The sequence below is a fragment of the Oryzias melastigma genome, linkage group LG13, assembly GCF_002922805.2.
Source record: "Oryzias melastigma strain HK-1 linkage group LG13, ASM292280v2, whole genome shotgun sequence".
Lineage (NCBI taxonomy): Eukaryota > Metazoa > Chordata > Actinopteri > Beloniformes > Adrianichthyidae > Oryzias > Oryzias melastigma.
Genome location: NC_050524.1, coordinates 5,615,999 through 5,634,114, shown reverse-complemented (window position 1 = coordinate 5,634,114; position 18,116 = coordinate 5,615,999). Strand labels below are relative to the sequence as shown.

Here is an 18,116-nt window from a genome sequence, read left to right as displayed (position 1 = left end):
CAGCCGGACCGCAGCTCAGCCAGAGAAGCAGCTTCCTCCATCCAAAGAAAACCAGAGAGCAAATCCCCAAAGAACAAAGAAAAAGGTTTCACCTTTTGGTTTGAATCTGCGACAGGTGAGGATGAGTGTGGTGCGACGCCGGCTGATGAAGGGTTATTACTTCAGAACAACTGAACTGCTTGTTAAGGCACTTGATAGAAGTTTGTTCAAACTCCAGAGTGGAGAATGGAGGCCGGTCCTCAGGTCTGGACTTCCATCTGAGCCCCCCAGCATTGTCCACTTGGTCCCGTGCCCCCTCCCCCCCAGCGGCGCTCATGTCTTCAGTTGCGTGGTGCAGCGCAGGGCCTTCAAAGGCAGATGAGTTCATCCAAAAATGGGAAAAAGAAAAGCGTCCACTTTCGTAATGGCGGCGTCGAAAAGGAAGACGGAGAAACTGTACAGAAAAAGGCAGGCGGGGGGGGTAAAGAAAATCCAAGATGGGAGGAAGAAGGGGCGGGGGAGGGGCGGGATGGACTGATCTGTTGAGAACAGAGAAACAAAGTCAGGTTATCTTCTAGGAAAACTCAACTGGTTCTAAAAACCTGAGCTTCAATTCAAACACCGACTTCAAGGAAATTGATCTGACAAATAAAACACCAACTTCAGTTCCATCCTCAGATGAACTCGTCTCATTGAGCTGCAGAGACGTTCAGAGGAAGCAGCTTCATTCCATCTCATCAGGTGGACAAAGTAAAAAGTTCCCTCAATCGACTGTATAAGAGAACTGGACTGAGTTAGTGTGACATCACCCATAGAAAATGCCTGCAACATTTTTCCTGATACTGACACCGCCATGTTGGAACCAGTTGACATCAATAAGCAGTAATTTGTGTCACAGTATCTATGGCAACCACTCAATCAGGAGTGAGCTTGTGGGAAAAACCACATCCCACCACTTGAAAGGAGGCTACACGAAGTCGATCAGAAGCTTTAAGGATGAGTGGAGCCACCAGGCTACTTTTGAGGCAATAATGCATTAAAAAAAAAATTCCAACAATAAATTGAGTACTAGCCGTTTATTTCTCATTAGAAGTCTGTGGGATTTTGTCTTATTTCCTGTTTAGAATGTCACTCAGTCCAGTTCTCATGTACATTCACTGATTCAACCCAATGGTCATGTGACCTGTAGCTGAATGCACTTAGTTCATGAAACCATCAACACCCAAGAAAATGTCATTTTGAGGGAAAAAAAGAAATGCAGGTTTTGTGTAGATGTTTAAAGACTACTGCAGGTAAAGATCTTTAATGAATTCATGCAGGAACAGTCGAGATCAAACGTTAGTCAAACGGTTTGGGTTTAATGACAGGAATCCTATTTTCACTCAGCTTAAATGTATGAATACCCCCAATATTTAAGAGTAAAATATTGAAAGTTACTTAAGGTTTAAGTTGATTTATTCTGAAACAGTATTCCTGCCTTTGTATTATTCATAATGTTAAAAACTTAGCTTTAAAATTTGACATTCTGATTCTAAATGCCAAAATAGTCCAAAAAGCTAAGATTTTTTTAGCCATTTTGGAGTTAAGCTAATATTTCAGCAACATGCTAGCCGTTTAGGCCAATTTAGGCTTGATCACAGGTATATATAGTTCATAATCATGTTAAAAAGTTATGGTTTTAAAAAGTTAGTTTTAGAGTGTTCAACAAATGTTTATCCCGCGTTTAACCCACAACCTAAGATGTGTTTTGGATTTTGGCCCCTCATGCGGATTGAGTTCGACATCCTTGGTGAACATGTTTCAGAGTTGGGATAATTTTTCAGATAAGTAAAAAAAGGGAAAGCTAAAAATGTATTTTTCTATGTTTTACAACACATTTTTAAAACAAAACTTCTACACAAAAACGCATCACAAAAAAGTTGCTCATTGAGACCAGTTTATAAAAAACAAACATCTTTGATCTCATGAACATTCCTATACACAAAAAAAGTCAATGTTTATATAAACAAATGAGCATCGCATCAAAAAAAAAAAAAAAAAGCCAACAGTCACTTAAAAACAGCAAATAGAAGCACGACTTTGAGATCATCTCCCTCCGTGCAGCAGATTTGCTCGTTTACAGCAGAACTCATTTCTTCTGTGGCTGTTTCCCGTATTTATTCCAATCAAACGTGTCGAGTGTAAATGTTTGTTACAATCAGATGAACACAGTTCAACTCTAATCTGATGAAAGACATGTTGTATATGTAACTGTAGCTTCTGACTATCAGAGTTTATGTTAGGCCACAAGCTCTTTAACCTGCAGGCAGAAAAATGCGATCCATTCATAATATGCAGACTTAAACTAGGGATTTTTTTAATAAGCTTGAAATGTAAAGCACTGATCAAAATACTAGATCAGGAGACAACACCTGAATCTGAGAGTCTGGAACGACGTTATCTGACCCAATTTCTGATCGAGAAATCCCATTTATAACAAAACCAGCCCTAAAAATTCTCAAAAAAGTTCGTCTTTATTAAAAGTTTAACCTGTTTCTGTAACATTTAAAAACTTTGATGAGTTAATCTGAGGCCTGAAGACGAGCGCCCCCTGCTGGTGGAGGTTGAAACATTTAACTGCTTTTTAAATTGTTGAGCTGATAAGATCAACATCTAAACTGATCATTATTGTATTAATCTAAGAAATCAGGAACCGTGTGGACCAAAGGTTTCCTTAGCAGCCTCACTTCTGAGGCTCCACCCTCTGGATACTCACTGGCTCATGGCTTTACTTCTTCTCCGCCCTCGCTGTGGTACTCCGCCACATATAAGCTCTTGTCGATGATGCCAGGGATGGGCTTGATCTCCGTTCCCAGCTGCTCTTCGATGCCCTTCAGGTTGAAGCGATCGTCGTACGTGATCAGGTTGATGGCTAAACCCAGGTGTCCAAAGCGTCCTAGAATCCAGGAGGCGGAGACATTTAATTTTGTTTTCCAACGGTGAGAGGAGAGCGCAGGTCACTGCAGGTTCTTACCTGATCTACCGATGCGATGAAGGTACGTTTCTCCCAGTTTGGGGAAATCAAAGTTGATCACAACATTCACAGCTTGAATGTCAATTCCTCTTGTGAAGAGGTCTGGAGGAGAAGAACCAGAACTTCTGTTAGTCTGCATTCAGACTGGACCAGCACATGAACACGGATGAAGCAGGCTGGAACTTTAAGTTTATCCAACATTTCTAAACATAGATTAGCAGATGAACACAAGTCCAACCGTGATTCAGCAAACCCACAAACTGCTGTGGTAGAGCGTCTGTCCATGAACACTTACAATCACAACTACTTTCATTGAAACTCGGTGAGACAAATTAACAAAAGTGCAGCAGCAATCCTTTATGCTGCATTCATACTGAATAAGATTCACTTTCAATGTCAACTCAACACAGACGAGGTCCTGCAGCACAACTTCACATCACAGCAGTTTTCTAGCACAGAGGATCCAATTCTGACCCACAGACTTAAAATATTTGAACTTTGGTAAAAATCCTTCAGCCAATAGAGAACTCTGGATCAGCACCGTGAACAACAGCCAAGTCCAAAAACAAGTCGGAACTAAAAAGGTCTCCTACGTGTTTTTCTCTGCAGATTACAGCAGGACAGAGAAACTGGAGGTGAAGTCCTTCAGACACACCTACAATACATGAAGCTCCATTCTCTGAATGACCTCATGAACTCAGACATGGAGGCACGATTACTGATGCTTTTGAGCAAATAAATAAATACATTTTAGGCTGGTTTGTCAAATCTTAAGGTAGAATTCTGCAAAGAAATTCTGGTCAGTTTTCAGCAGGAACATCTAAGAATAATCCAGGAAGTAAGTCTTGTTTACTGTGACTCAAACCAGCAAATGTCAAGAATGAGGAGAATTCACATCAGCAGGACAGGTACGCAACATAACCTCAATGTATGAGAAGAAAAAACATTTAGAGTTCCCTTTCTTCTTTCTAAAGTCAAAGTATATAACATAAAGATGCATAAAAGTACAACACTGAGTGTTCATCCCGTTATTGATTCGACAACAATAAACCAGTTCAACAACTGTCCCTCAGTTTATTAGTTTGACTTCCAAAATAAAACAAGTCAATTTTACATCCAGTTCATTTAAAGCTCTCATCCATAGCTCTCGTAGCTCCACCTTCCTCAGGATACTAGATGATCATTTCACACAAAAATGTAAACGTCTGTTATAAAACTGCTCGAGGAGGAACAGCTTCACTCACCAGTGCAGACGAGGTTCCGGCACAGTCCGTTTCTGAAGTCGTGGAAAACCCGATTACGGTGCTCCTGGAGAGAAAAACCTTCAGTTCATTCCTGTAATGTTGCAGCTATAGAACCATAAACTCCAGCACTAACGTCACATCAGAACAGAGTGAGGCTCCTCTGAGCAACACCTTCTCCTTCATGGGTTTCTGCAGCTGCTGACCTGTCTCATCTTGGCGTGTATGTAGAAACAAGAGTAACCAAGTTGGGAGATCTTCTTGGCGAGGAGCTCGACCCTCTGAGACGAGTTGCAGAAGATTATGGACTGGTTGATCTGGAGCTGAGAGGAGGAAGGAGGTGTAAATACCAGGAGACGCTTTTGGAGAGTTCCAAAAGTAAAAACATTTATCAGTTTGGTACTTTGTAGACCCAGTCGATCATTTGAGGGATTTTGAAAAGCGGTCTTATTTATGATTAAGTCATTTTTTAATCAAAAAATAAATAAAACGTATTTTCCAGGGTGCAGTTTCTGCAGTTTCACTCACCCTGGAGAACAGCGTGTTAAGGCAATGGACCTTTTGCCTTTCGGTTACATAAGCATAATACTGAGTCACGCCCTTCAGCGTCAGCTCCTCCATTAGATTGATCTCATAGGGTTTCTGCAAATGTGAATTCTGGAAACGAGGCAGATGTTACAGATCAGTCTAGAAGGCGAATCCTTTTAAGACCAAAGAGTTCAAGGTTTGTTTTTTTTAAATAACTGTACCATAAACTTCTGCACACTGAGAGGAAAGGTTGCTGAATACAGCAGGATTTGCCTCTGTTTGGGCAGGAAGCCCAGGATCTCCTCCATCATTACCACAAAGTCCTGAGACAGGAGTTTGTCCGCCTGTGAGGAGAAAGAAAAACACATTAAAGTCAATAAAAGTGCCGCCGTCTCACCAGAAGAACAAAAATAAAAACAACTCACTTCATCCAGAACAATCATCTGCACTTGATTGACTTTGGCCACGCCTTTTTTGATGAGATCTAAAATCCTACCAGGGGTGGCAATGACCACATGTACTGCAGAAACAACAAGGTGACCCTCAGATAATGACAGAAACTGGATCTTATTTTAAAGATGGTGACTTCAGTAAAAGTGGAATGTTTGTCAATAGAAGAGGTTTATTTAACTTTTAGAGTCAAGAAAAACTAATCAGTAAACAAAACTAAGGATCAACTTTAGAGCAGAGATTAAATAAAAGTTTGAGTCTGAAACATTCTGGTTTTAACTTCTAAAAGCAGAAAAATCCTGATTTTAGTCAAACATTAAGAACGAGGGATGACCTCAGACTTCTGCCGAGTTAAATTTACCCGTTTCGTCGAGTCTCATGATGTCATCACGCAGGTTGGTTCCGCCGGTGGTTGCCATTACCTTCACTCCGCCCATGTGTTTGCTGACCTGGATACATATTTGGCTCACCTGCAGCGCCAGCTCTCTGGTGGGTACGATGCCCAATGCTGGAGAAAAAAGAAAACTCAAGTTATGGAGGGAAACCGTTTTCCTCAAACATCCAGGAGGTGGAAAATGAACAATAAATCGGATTTTAGTCGACACAGGAAGCTGGTGTTCAATAATGCTCTGGAGTTTGCATAGCTCCATTAAAGTTCATTCAAAATAAAAGACACCTGCAGAATGTGCTGGAAACTCAAACCTGTTTAAATCAAGTCAGTGATGGTGCAGCTCTACAATAGTTTAACATTTTACTCCAGTGAATACTCTTAACTCCACTTCCTCCTCCGTCTGATCCCTCTTGCGGTGAGCAAGCTTCTTACCTTGTATACAGTCTCTCTTCAGATCAATGCGTTCAAGTAAGGGAATGAGGTAGGCTCCACTCTTCCCTGTGCCGTTTTTGGCTCTGGCCAAAATATCCCTCCCCGACAGTGCAATGGGAATGCTCTCCTCCTGCACACAAGAGAAGAGTTTGAAAATATAACGGCCAGTAAATAGTTTCTTCTATAAAGTTTATTTGCACATTTCCCTGGGACGCTTGATGATCAATTCTTTAAAAAAGTTTCATCAAAAGGTAAAAGCTTGTCATGATCATCTGTAAGAGGGGTCCCAACATTCAGAATACAGACCAGATGGTCAAATAGTTCGAGCCACATAGAAACAAAACAAAAGACTTCCATCATCTTCCCTTTTTTTAAAGATTCAGGAGGACACTTATTTTGAAAAACTACCAGTTTCTCTTCACAACATCCATCTTTGCCTCTTGTTGATGTCAGGATGCTCCCCCGTCACTTATCTTACCTACATCTACCAACTTAAAGCGGCCATTCCAAACAACGCTTTATAGTAAAAGCCAAAAAAAAATAATAAAATAAAAATCTTTGAAAAGTTTATTTGCTTTGACAGATCCAATAAGAAGAAAACCAAAGACTTCCAAGAAACCAGAAATCCACATTTAAAAAAAACGCACCAAAGAAATATATGAGAAAAAATAAAAAAAAGAAAAACACGCTCTGTGTGGTGACCGATTCTTTAGTGTAACAAAAACAGTGCTAATAAAGCAGACTGAAGTTTAGATTTCGTAAATTGCAGTAAGGAAGACGCATCATTTTATTTTGCATTCATTAGTTCACTTTAAAGGCTGGATGCGAACATAAACCAATCTGAGGAGAAAAGCAAACGGATAATTTAAAAACATGAGTTTTGTTAAATTTAGAATCAGGGCTTTATAAACAGTTTCTTGAAAACAGATTTATCGCAAATCAAACTAGCTTTTGTCGTCATCGCAGAACCAGTTCGACCAGCACATGTCTGGAGAAAAACAGCAGCGCCACAAACAGTAGCGCCCTGAGCACGGTCCCTTACACAGCTAAAAATAGCTGAACTCCAAGTGTCAGGGCTCACTTTCTTACTTTAGAGTCATTGGAGTCCAGGCAGAAGGATAGTCACACAATTTAACTGCCACCGTCAAGGTTACCTTTGAACAAGAGATCCTACAATCCCACTGCAGGTGACAGAACATTCTGAGGCAGCCGCTTCAGTCAGATCCAGACAGAGATGACCGGATATACAATTTCACACTAAAAAGAGCTTCTGTTAAAGTTTACCTGAATTGGAGACGGCTTCTCCCAGCCCATCTCAAAGATTCCCATAAGCAGCTCCCTTTTTAGGCAGTAATCCTCAAACTCATTGCCTTTAGTTGCAGTCACATCCTGTAATCAGACATTGATAAACTTTTACTGTTACTTTTAAGACAGATTTATTAAAAAGTCAGACTGAAGATCAACACCAAAAACGCAACAAAGAAAATAGGGGTGTAACGATTGATGATTTATATCCTTATGAGCCAACAAGAATAGACGCTTACCATATTAAAAAAAAAATTATTGGAAAAAAATGTGTAAAATGCCATTTGGACTAAGTTACTGTAGGTTTATTTTACAATAACAAAACCATAAATCAAGCCACCATTACAATTCAATGTGCTGAAACACAATTTTGCAAAAAAACGTGACCATACAGTGATAAAATGTTCAAATGATGTTTGGTTTTTATTATTTTAATGAGCAAAAACATTAGGCTTTCAAAAAATACAATAATCTGGAAAACTTCACCTGCACTGTTCATTAACAGGAATTTGAGTCACAAAGGTTGAATTTTTGGCAAAAGATGCCCTGGATCAATTGTAGGTCAATGAATCTGATCAATCAACTATACAATTGGATCGTCAACCACTAATGATAATATTAATCTAATCATTACACCCCTAAAAATTTACACTAAAAGCACATTTGCAACGAAAAGATTTTATACAAACCGAAGTTTTTATTCTCGTGTCCTTTGGAGGCAATTTCAAACTTTTCTTCCAGTCATCTCCAGGCCTGAAAAACAGGATGTTATCAGCTAAATATAAACATAGTTCTACGTGCAGAAAAATCCAGAAGCTTATTTTGGAAGAACTTACTTTACAACAGCGTTTGTTGTAGGCGATGGCTGGGAATTACCATTGATTGTGCCCTTCATCTGATTCAGCTGCTGCGGACCTCCGCCTCCACCGGGAGCTCCGGTTGGCTTCACCGAGCCCCGTAGCTGTCCGTTCTGCGTGGACATGCCCAGAATCACCGGGTTCTCCGTCCTGGTGGTGCTCATGTTCACTTGGCTACAGAGTTCCGTTCCAATAAACGCCTTTTTGAACAGTCTCCAGATGACGCGAGCCCACTCAAGATGCAATAATCACTCTGGCTTTTTCTTCTCTTTTTTTATGTCCTCCTCGAACTGATTAGGAACCAAATGTGAATGTCAACAGTTTCTGCGATAATGTCGCTCTGACATTAGAAATAAAAAAAACAAAATTAAAAAAACAAAAACGTTCGCTCTTGTAAGTCTTTGTTTGTAGCGATTAAATTAAATGTGCTCAGGGTTCATTCGTGAATGTTTTGGGGAAAAAAAACAGCGCACCAGGAAGGCTCGGCGAGCTTTCAGGAGTCGGCCGACTGTTCAGTTAGCCATCTCGTTAGCCTAGCCCGTGTCCTTTCACAAGTCTGTCCAACCCTGCAAAAACGACAGAAAGCAATGTTAAAACCGACACATTTCACTCAAACAAATAACTTACATAACCATGAATGCGTCACGTGACAAATCTCACGTTTGGCTCCCCAACAGTACATAGCTAGACCAAGAGTTAGCATTAAAGCGGCTAATGCTAGCGGGGTTTAACTTGACGGGCGTTTAAAGAAAATGCGTGGTTGACGATATAGGATAATGTTAACACTGTAACACAACTCCAACATAGGTATACACTCCGTAAAGAAATTAGAAATACATACAAGTGTCGTTTGTTTGCCAAATAGAACATCAAAACACCAGTTTAAGCATAAAGCTAATAGTGCTAGCATAACTGGCGATAGCTGGTAATAACTGGCTTCGAAAAATCAATATGGTTCTATTTTAAAATAGGACTACATAATATAAGTTTTATAATATTTATTATATATCGCTTTGAGTTTACCCTCAAAAGAAACCGACCCAAATAAACACATGAACGTTAAAACAAACTAATTCAGCAGAGTGGTTTAAGCTAGCTACGACGAGCTAACGAAACCGGCTAAAGGAAAATCATTTCTGACCTTAGAGCAACAGAAAAATATTAAAAAGAAAACCCTAAGACTGGAAACGCGTTCAGTGAAACCACCTTTACCTTGGATATCAGGGAGAGGAGGGGGGAAATAAAGCGTTTCAGTTTGCAGTGTTTGTACGACGAAGTCAATATTGGCTGACTGCGAAGGAGCCCCGCGGCCATTCAAGATGGCTTCCAAGCGTTTTTGAGCCCGCCCCCTCCCATTAAATCAGCTGATTCCATTTCAAATCAGCGACCCCCTCTCCTCCCCCCCGCCAACGGATCACACAAGAAAAAAGAAATCAGAATATAAAAGTCAAGAAAGCAATAAAAAAAATCCCATTTACTGCTTAAAATAACAGTTAATATTCTTATAGTGGCTACATTTACATCCAAATATTAACATGAATCAGAAAATGGAGGAAAAAATACTTAGATGCTTTTACTTTGAACATTTTTATCAAAGAGGTAAACCTAATGAGTGGAAATAAATTTATTCGAGCTGTAGAAAATTCGTACGTGTACTCAAGCTCCTATCTTCAAAATATGAGACCAAACTAGTAAGTAGAACAGGTTGCAGTACTGAAAAAGACCACTAGAGGCAGGGTCCATATCACGAGAGGAGAAATCCATCGACTTGCGTGCAAAACCGTTCAACTTTTTGATGTTTATGGCTTCAGTTCTATTTAAGCCGTGCTCCAATGAAAATCGTTTTTTCAGAGTTTTTAAAGTTTGAAATGTTGAACGTGTGTGAAATTTGCTCCACCTTTGACCCATCCCCTGGGGGAGGGGTGAGGTGCAGACACAGCAGCGCTCGGGAACCATTTGGTGGTTTAACCCACCCAATCCAACCTCTTAACGCTGAGCGTCAAGCAGGGAGGTACTGGGTCCCACTTTTAGAGTCTTTTGGGGTGGATTTGAACTCATGACCTTCCAGTCTCAGAGCAGACACTCTACCACAAGGCCACTGAGCTGGTTTTTAACATGTTCTTGTGGCATTTTTCAGATGATTGTGTGCATATTATACGAATAAAGAAAATTAAGCATAAAATTGCATTTCTACGGTGACCCTGAAGTGAAAATCCAATCAACAAATTAATCTGCACAAAAGCCTTTCAAAGATCACAACACTTAAGCAAAATTCAAGAAACCAAAGCGTAAAAAACAAAAAGAAAAAAAAGACAGCTATTGCAAAGTTGTAAGGTTGAGTTGAGTAAACTCCAGTGTCCTCATGCTTCACGCCTTAATTTTATCATTCAAAATCCATTGGTTGACGTCAAGTTTGCTTTTCCTCGCCCAGTTGAGAAGGTCAGGTTATGTGATGTCAGAGCCAACCAGGATGGTAACAACAACAACAACAGAGTCGGAAAGCTATCTTCAGTTCAGTCTAATAAAAAACAAAAGATGCCATCACCACACAACTAATACTTTATTTTTACAGTCGTCAATTTGAACTGTAATGATCACCTCTTTAGTTGGTGCCTCAATGGGAGTGTACTCCACCCTGTACAGTCATCACACCCAACCCTGAGCAGGTAAAACAAAGAAATCTGTGTTTTCCTTTGCTTTGGCTTTTGTCCCATCTACCACCTGGGCAAAAAACAGGAGAAGACATGTCTTCTTAGTGTAGTGGTCTCTGTTTGGACCGTGGACATGGGCCATTCTGCAGGAAGCCAGGAGGAGGTGAACAAGAAGAAATACAGTCAAAGCACATTCCTGTCTTGGTGACCAGAGGTCTTCAACCTGCGGATCCAGATCCACGTGTGGCTCTTAAATCTCTCGATGGTGGAGGTAGCAATAAAATATTAATTATTTAAAAAGGAAGGTATGCAAATCCACATTTCTTAAAGGTTAAAGTAAGACTACATGGCTCCTTCTAGGTTTTGACCAGTAGAAAATGAGCCCAAATGGCTCTTTTACTGTTCTAGAAGGAGTATAGTTATGTTAATCAATTCTGTTTATGCTTCAGATCCATGTGCACACCTGATAGGAATGATCTAAAATGAGTTGAAGGTTATTAGCAAAGGTGGGACGCCCAATCTTAAGACCCGCAGTACAAAAGCAGAAGCAGCTACAGTCCCCAAAGAGGACAAATCCGCTTGTTTGTCTCAGAAGTTTCACTTGTACAACACCATCTTAATATTTTTTCTAAAATTTGAAAAAAATATATAGATATTTATATACATTTGCATCATGTGACCCCATTGCCATCTGCAGCAAAGTAAACAACATAAAAAGAACATGTTAGCAGGTGGTGACTCTAAACTTTGATCACCAAAGCATGGAAGGCTGCTTCCTCTTCCACGTTACTGGAACTTCACGTTTCCATCATTCATCTCTGTGATTTGGAAGAAACACCCAAGCTCCTCCATGGCTCCATAGCTCTTGGGTCATTGAGTTCAATCTCCCACCATTCCCATTCCATGCAAGTAAAAGTGCTTACAGACAACAAATAGCCATTACCAGGATGACAACATTATATAAAGCACTAACACTAAAATCAAAATCCATTTGAAGCTAGAAAAAAACAGATGTTCCAGTAAATATAACAAGTAGAAAATCAGTCTGTAGACCTCCTTGATATTTCCTGGTCTGAATCTTTCTGATCCAAGTTGGATTTTGTTTCTAGAACAGATTAGCTTGAGATTTGGGAAGTAAAAACAAAAAGAATTCTGGAAATATTTCAACTATACATTCAATACTAGGGAAGTAAAATATATTACATACGTATTGAAAAATCGATTGGACAGTGGGAATAACAGTAGTATCAGTTAGGGGTGTAAAAAACAGATAAACTAATCGAGCAACTGCAGTATTATTTAAAAAACCACGGATGTGAACAAGATTATGTTGATCAAAAGTAGGGCTGGGTGTTGGTTATCGTTTCCAGAAACAATTAGATTCAATTCACAAGAGCCTGAATCGATTTGATTCCAGTTTTTTTTTAATTTTTCAATTCAATTCAATTTTGAGTTTACACATGTATGCAAATTTCTTTGGAAATGCATTAGTAATCTACTATATAGCATTTTAAACATTGTTCTGTTTCTCCTGGAGGGTGATTCAGTTTGGCCACTAGGTGGCGATCACGCTATAGCATTACACCTTATTCCAGAAGAAGAAAGTATGAGCAGTATAAGGAAATAAAACGATGTTTTAGACCACAAATTGTTACTTTAAAACATATTTCATTAAAAGAGTTTAGAAAAGATGTTATAAAGGTGTTCATTTAGTCAGCAATGTTTGCTTAGGTCGACTGAGCGTTAGCATTAGCCGTCCTATGGGAAACCCCATTGAATATTAGCATCAAGCTAGTGGACTTAAACTTTATGTGCTAAATGGATATATATATATATTTTATGAATCGATTATAATAAGTTAAAATCGATTTCATTTACCCAGCCCTAGTCCAAAGGTATACAATCAATCAAGAAGTAAAAATAATCAATTTCTTGCAAACTGTAGTTTTTATTTCTGTGTTTTTTTTCTACCGTCTTTGTCTTTTTATGTACATGTGATGCAAACAAAAAGATGTCCAATTATAAGCTTACTTCTCCGAAGTCAATCCCTGCATAAATTTCTCTGTCAAATCCCCTGCATTATTATTTATAGCTTTAAATGCCACATGAATATGAAATATCTAGATTTTAGCATTTTTGGTAAAATAATCAGACAGTATCGTATTGCCAAAAAGTTAGTGTTGTCCAACAACAGCCCTAAATCATCACAGCTCTTGAGAAGATCTGCATGGAAGAATGGACCAACAGCAACAGTGAATACTGGAAACAATTTAGCAACCAGAGTTTTACAATGAAGTATTGAAATGAACTTTTTTATTGAACAAATTACATCTTTTCTGTACTATTATGCAATACTTAAAAAAAAAATACAATGTGAATTTAGGATTTTTTAAAATGTTTTTCAGAGATGAAGTTTACCTTCAGGGTTTGTCGCGAACATCCAAGAGAAGCACATCAAGAATGAAGGAAACAATCAATTTATTTGGTCCGATAATCTGTCAAAAATTTGAGATGGAACCACATGCTTTTACTGAGGCATCTGATTGGTCAGTTTAACTTGAATAACTTGTAATACACAAAAAAAAAATATCTTTGAAAAATGAGGGCAGAGTTTAATGTATTTACGCCCCAGGTGAAAAGAACTTTGTCAGAACGAGATGGAACCATCTTAAAGCAAAGTGTCACATCACCTAAAACCATCTTCGGTTGCTTTCTCACTTATCCTGAAGCAGAGGTGTCAAACTCAATCGCACAAGGGGCTAAAATCCAAAACACACTTTAAGTCGCAGGCCGAACACGATAAACATTTATTGAAGACTAAAACTAGATTTTTAAAACTTTAAAATCGTAACTTTTTAACAGAATTATGAGCTAGATATATAGCATTACCTGCGATAATGCTAGCGTGAATGCTGTAAGCAGAATTTGGCCGCTGAAGATGCTGAAATTGATAGCTACAGACGTTGAAGCTGATAGCTCAAAATGCTGAAGCTGATAGCCAGCCAAAATTTTAGCTAAATGCCAATTAGTTAAAAAAAAAATTAGGTTAGCCAAAACAGCTAGCTCGTAGCCGAAATATTAGCTTAACTCCAAAATAGCACAAAAACTCGAAAGGAAAAGCTTAAACTAACCAAAACAAGTAACATGTAGCTGAAATATTAGCCTAACTTCAACGCAGCATAAAAAAAACTTACAAAGAAAAGCTTAAATTAACCAAAAAAAAAGCTAACATGTAGCTGAAAAATAGCTAAACTTCAAAATATCCTAAAAAACTGAAAAAAGCCTGTTAGCCAAAACAGCTAGCGTGTAAATATTAGCCTAACTCTGAAACTGCATAAAAAAACTTAAAAAGAAAAGCCTAAATTAGCCAAAACAGCTAGCATGTTGCTGAAATATTAGCTAAACTTCAAAAATAGCACAAAAACTCAAAAAGAAAAGTTTAAACTAACCAAAACAACTGAAATATTAGCTAAACTCCAAAACAGCCTAGCAAATCTTATCAAATGCCAAAAAAGTCAAAAAAATCTCACGGAGTGCCAACTTTTGAAAGTTCAAACCCATAACTTTCACATAGGAATGAATAAAAAGAAGGCAGGAATATTTTTCCAGAATAAATCAACTTAAACCTGAAATATTTTTCAATATTTTACTCGTCATAAAAATATATTTTGTCAAAACTATACAAGTTAGAAATACACACAAGATAACATCAGGCCATTAATAACAATAAAATAAAATGATCTGGAGGGCCAGATATATTTACCTGGAGGGCCGGATCCGGCCCTACAATTATAAGGTTTGCTACATGCCATGTAACGTGTTCTTATGGGACCAAAAGTAAAGAGTGGTTACTAAGGAAAGAAAGCTTTGAAAGTTTTTGTGACATAGCAACACAAAAGTTGGCACACATGTTCGGGCACAGACAAGTACAGACAAGCACAACACACTGTAGTTGCTATGGGCCATCACCTCTAAGAGGCCACTGGTTTCAACCACAAAGTCACATGACTGTCATTTACATATACTACAGAAATGACAAATGAACCCAACATCCTCACTGAGGCCTATAGCGTGTTTACAGGCTGTAAAGGGACATACGGCATACAGATTCTGAACTTTGCTTCTTTTACTAATTACCTTAAATGTTGTTTTAGTTCCCTCAAAAATTAGCATTTTTGAGGGGGAATTAAACCACGTTTTAAATGTAAGTGATAAAAGTTTGCTGTTCATGCCACAGAAAGCTCACAAACCATTTTCAGGGAATCCCAAAAGACTCACTCTGATTAAATTTTAAACTATTTTCAAAGAAATCCCTGCAGTCTTTTATTTTTTGATCATAAAACCTATAGGACATAGTTTCTGCAGAGCAGCAGCAGTCCATTAGAAATTCACCTTTGAGTTGTGTGTTAGAGCAGCCCTTCACAACTAACATTACGGGTGCAACAAAAATGTGTAAGTCGTTTTTTTCATAGTCAAGCTATGGGTGCAACTTATACTCAGGAGCGACTTATTTATTTTGTTTATTTATTTTTTGTTTAAACAGAAATAGGCTCATATTTTTGTTATTTTTCTACTAGCAACCGATTGTCTTTTAGCGGTTGTTTACGCTAACAACCATTAGGGGGTGCTATATTTTATTCTGACAGTGCTAGAAGAAGAAGCGTCATCCAAAAAAAAAACATGGGGGAGAATCTGATTGTTTTTCTCTTAAATTTTGATTTTTTTTTTTCTTTTTTATTTTGGTCGAAGCATTATTATTCTTGATTTTATATAACATTTAAAAAAGAGCAACTTCAGAGGGACTTATAAATGGTTTTCTTCTTCTTGATTAGACATTTTTTACTCCTGCAATTTATAATCCAGAAAACACTGTATATTAAGATCTTTTTCAAACAGCATTTTCTCATCTGCTCCTGATTCACAACAATTTGAAGAAAGAAATGATCAGAAATGCAAATTTGAGGTTAAGTAAAAAAAAAAAAAATTAAGAGAAAAATGCCACAAGAACACGTTAAACACATCAAAAATGTGATTTTCATTGAAGTGGGTCTTCAAGAATTCTAGTTGTCCAGGCCTTTAGTGTTAATGTTCACCACTCAGAAATATATTTATTCATGTTGTAAATTAGTTTGTTGTAATTTAATGTTTTTAATGACCAAATGATGGCCTTTTTTCATTGGTAGCAAAAATAATAATAATAATAATAATAATACATTTTATTTAAAGCGTCGTTCAAATTACTCAAAGACACTTTACAGTAAAACAGCATTAAAATAATAAAATGGTACACATAAAAGCAACACACAATTAAAGCAACAGACAGACCTCATGGATGTGTTTTTATAAGACTAAATAAAAATACTGTTTGCAAACTATAAGGCCTTTTAAAAAAAAAAATTGCATCAATCTAAGCCACGTGTCAAAGTCAAGGCCCGGGGGCTGGCCCTCCAGGTAATTCCTTCTGTCCCTCCAGATCATTTTAATTTATTATTATGTGGCCGATTGTTATGTGTTTATTTCTAACTTGTATAATTTTGACAAAATATGATTAAAAATCTTATGACTAAGATTTTTTAGTCTGTTTTGGAGTTTAGATAATATTTCAGCTACATGCTAGCAGTTTTGGCTAATTCAGGCTTTTTAAATATAAGTTTTTTAGGCCGTTTTGGAGTTAGGCTAATGTTTACACGCTAGCTTTTTCGGCTAATTTAGGCTTTTTTGCGTTTTTAGACTATTTCGAAATTTAGCTACTTTTCAGCTACATGAGCTGTTTCAGGTAGCCTAAGTTTTTTTGTTTGTTTTTTAGGCTAACTTGCCATTTAGCTAATATTTTTAGCTGGCTATCAGCTTCAGTGTTTTTTAGCTCTCACCTTCAGCGTTCTAAGCTATCAGCACTACCATTTTCAGCGGTTAAATTCATCTTACAGCATTCACACCAGCATTATCGCAGGTAATGCTATATATCTAGCTCATAATTATGTTAAAAAGTTACAGTTTTAAAGTTTAAAAATGTACTTTTAGAGTGTTCAATAAATGTTTATCCTGTTTGGCCCTCGACCTAAGGTATGTTTTGGATTTTGGTCCCTTTTGCGATTGAGTTTGTCTTTTAAATCTTGTACACATGAACATGAAAAATAAAAATATTAATATTTTCTGCAACAAATCAGCAAATAAATCATAGCAAGCACAGTGGAGTGAGAAGAGTGGTTTGGGGATTGTTTTGCATCTTAAAAGATTTTCTTTAGGCAAATGTGAGGCCCCCTGCATACCGTTGCATTGTGCAAATCTAGACTTATATGTGTTAATACTAAAAGAAAACAAGCAACAGGTGAAGATGATAAACTTCATGTATAAAACTAATGAAAGTAGTTTTTAATGTAAACCTAAACCTGTTACTATTAGTTTCTAAATCTTGTCAAAACCAACAGAGGGCCAGTCGGTGGATACGCTCTGCTGCTCTAGCATGAGGTCTACAGAGAGACGCTGCAAGTTATTCCTCCAGGAGGAAACCAAGCAAATATAGAGAAGAGGCAAAGGGGAAGAGCAGATGCACTTCACAGCAGCAGTGCGAGACAAACATTCAAATGAGCTCCATCACCCAGGATGGCTATACCTTCACATCAGACCTACACATCAGATGAGGTAGGACCCCATTTAAACTTCGATTTTTCCAAGTCAAAAATTACTTTTTTCTTCTTCTTTAAGGGTTTATATGAACAAAAATAACATTTTGGGGGGTTAACGTTTTCATAAAGTTCTTTTTTTTAAGTTTATTGATATGCTTCAAGTAGAGCTAAAACATATTAACCTTTTAACACCTGAGCTGCAGTGTTTATGTTCTTTATTTACTGTAAGTTTTCAACCGTTAACACGATCGACGTTATTCCAGTAGATTCTGAAGGAGAAAAGCGGCGGGAGCCGCTTTTCTCCTTCAGAATCTACTGGAATAACGTCGATCATGTTTACTGTTAGAAACTTACAGTATGTTAAAGATTGTGTATTTTGTCAAATTAGTAAAATAAAAATAACGGTGTACTTTTAAAATAATAATTTTGAGAAATTTTACACAAATTTTATACTAAACTCATTGATTCTGATAATTAAATGGATTATTTCAAATTATTATTTTTTTAAATTTGTCAAATTAGGATTTTGCACCAGATTTGCCCCCAAAATCACCTCACAGGCCACCAACAGGAACTGAAAAGTATCTGGTGCGTTCAGCGTTTCCTGACGGCTTAGACTGAGACAAACAAACCTAACCATGAT

The 18,116-nt window shown here is 37.7% G+C and overlaps 1 protein-coding gene across 1 annotated transcript in view; it reads right to left on the bottom strand.

The window, feature by feature from the left end:
* ddx6 (DEAD (Asp-Glu-Ala-Asp) box helicase 6) overlaps nt 1-9,564 on the bottom strand; it is a gene marked incomplete in the record, with an annotated part of 11,797 nt that extends 2,233 nt beyond the window's left edge. Inside the window, 14 exon segments of the mRNA XM_024276774.2 lie at nt 1-518; nt 2,735-2,914; nt 2,993-3,094; nt 4,237-4,300; nt 4,440-4,556; nt 4,762-4,890; nt 4,983-5,105; nt 5,187-5,281; nt 5,573-5,719; nt 6,035-6,164; nt 7,319-7,423; nt 8,029-8,092; nt 8,176-8,762; nt 9,409-9,564. Of these exon segments, the coding sequence (XP_024132542.1) occupies nt 2,739-2,914; nt 2,993-3,094; nt 4,237-4,300; nt 4,440-4,556; nt 4,762-4,890; nt 4,983-5,105; nt 5,187-5,281; nt 5,573-5,719; nt 6,035-6,164; nt 7,319-7,423; nt 8,029-8,092; nt 8,176-8,360 (1,437 nt within the window).
* Between the last annotated feature and the right edge of the window lie 8,552 nt (nt 9,565-18,116).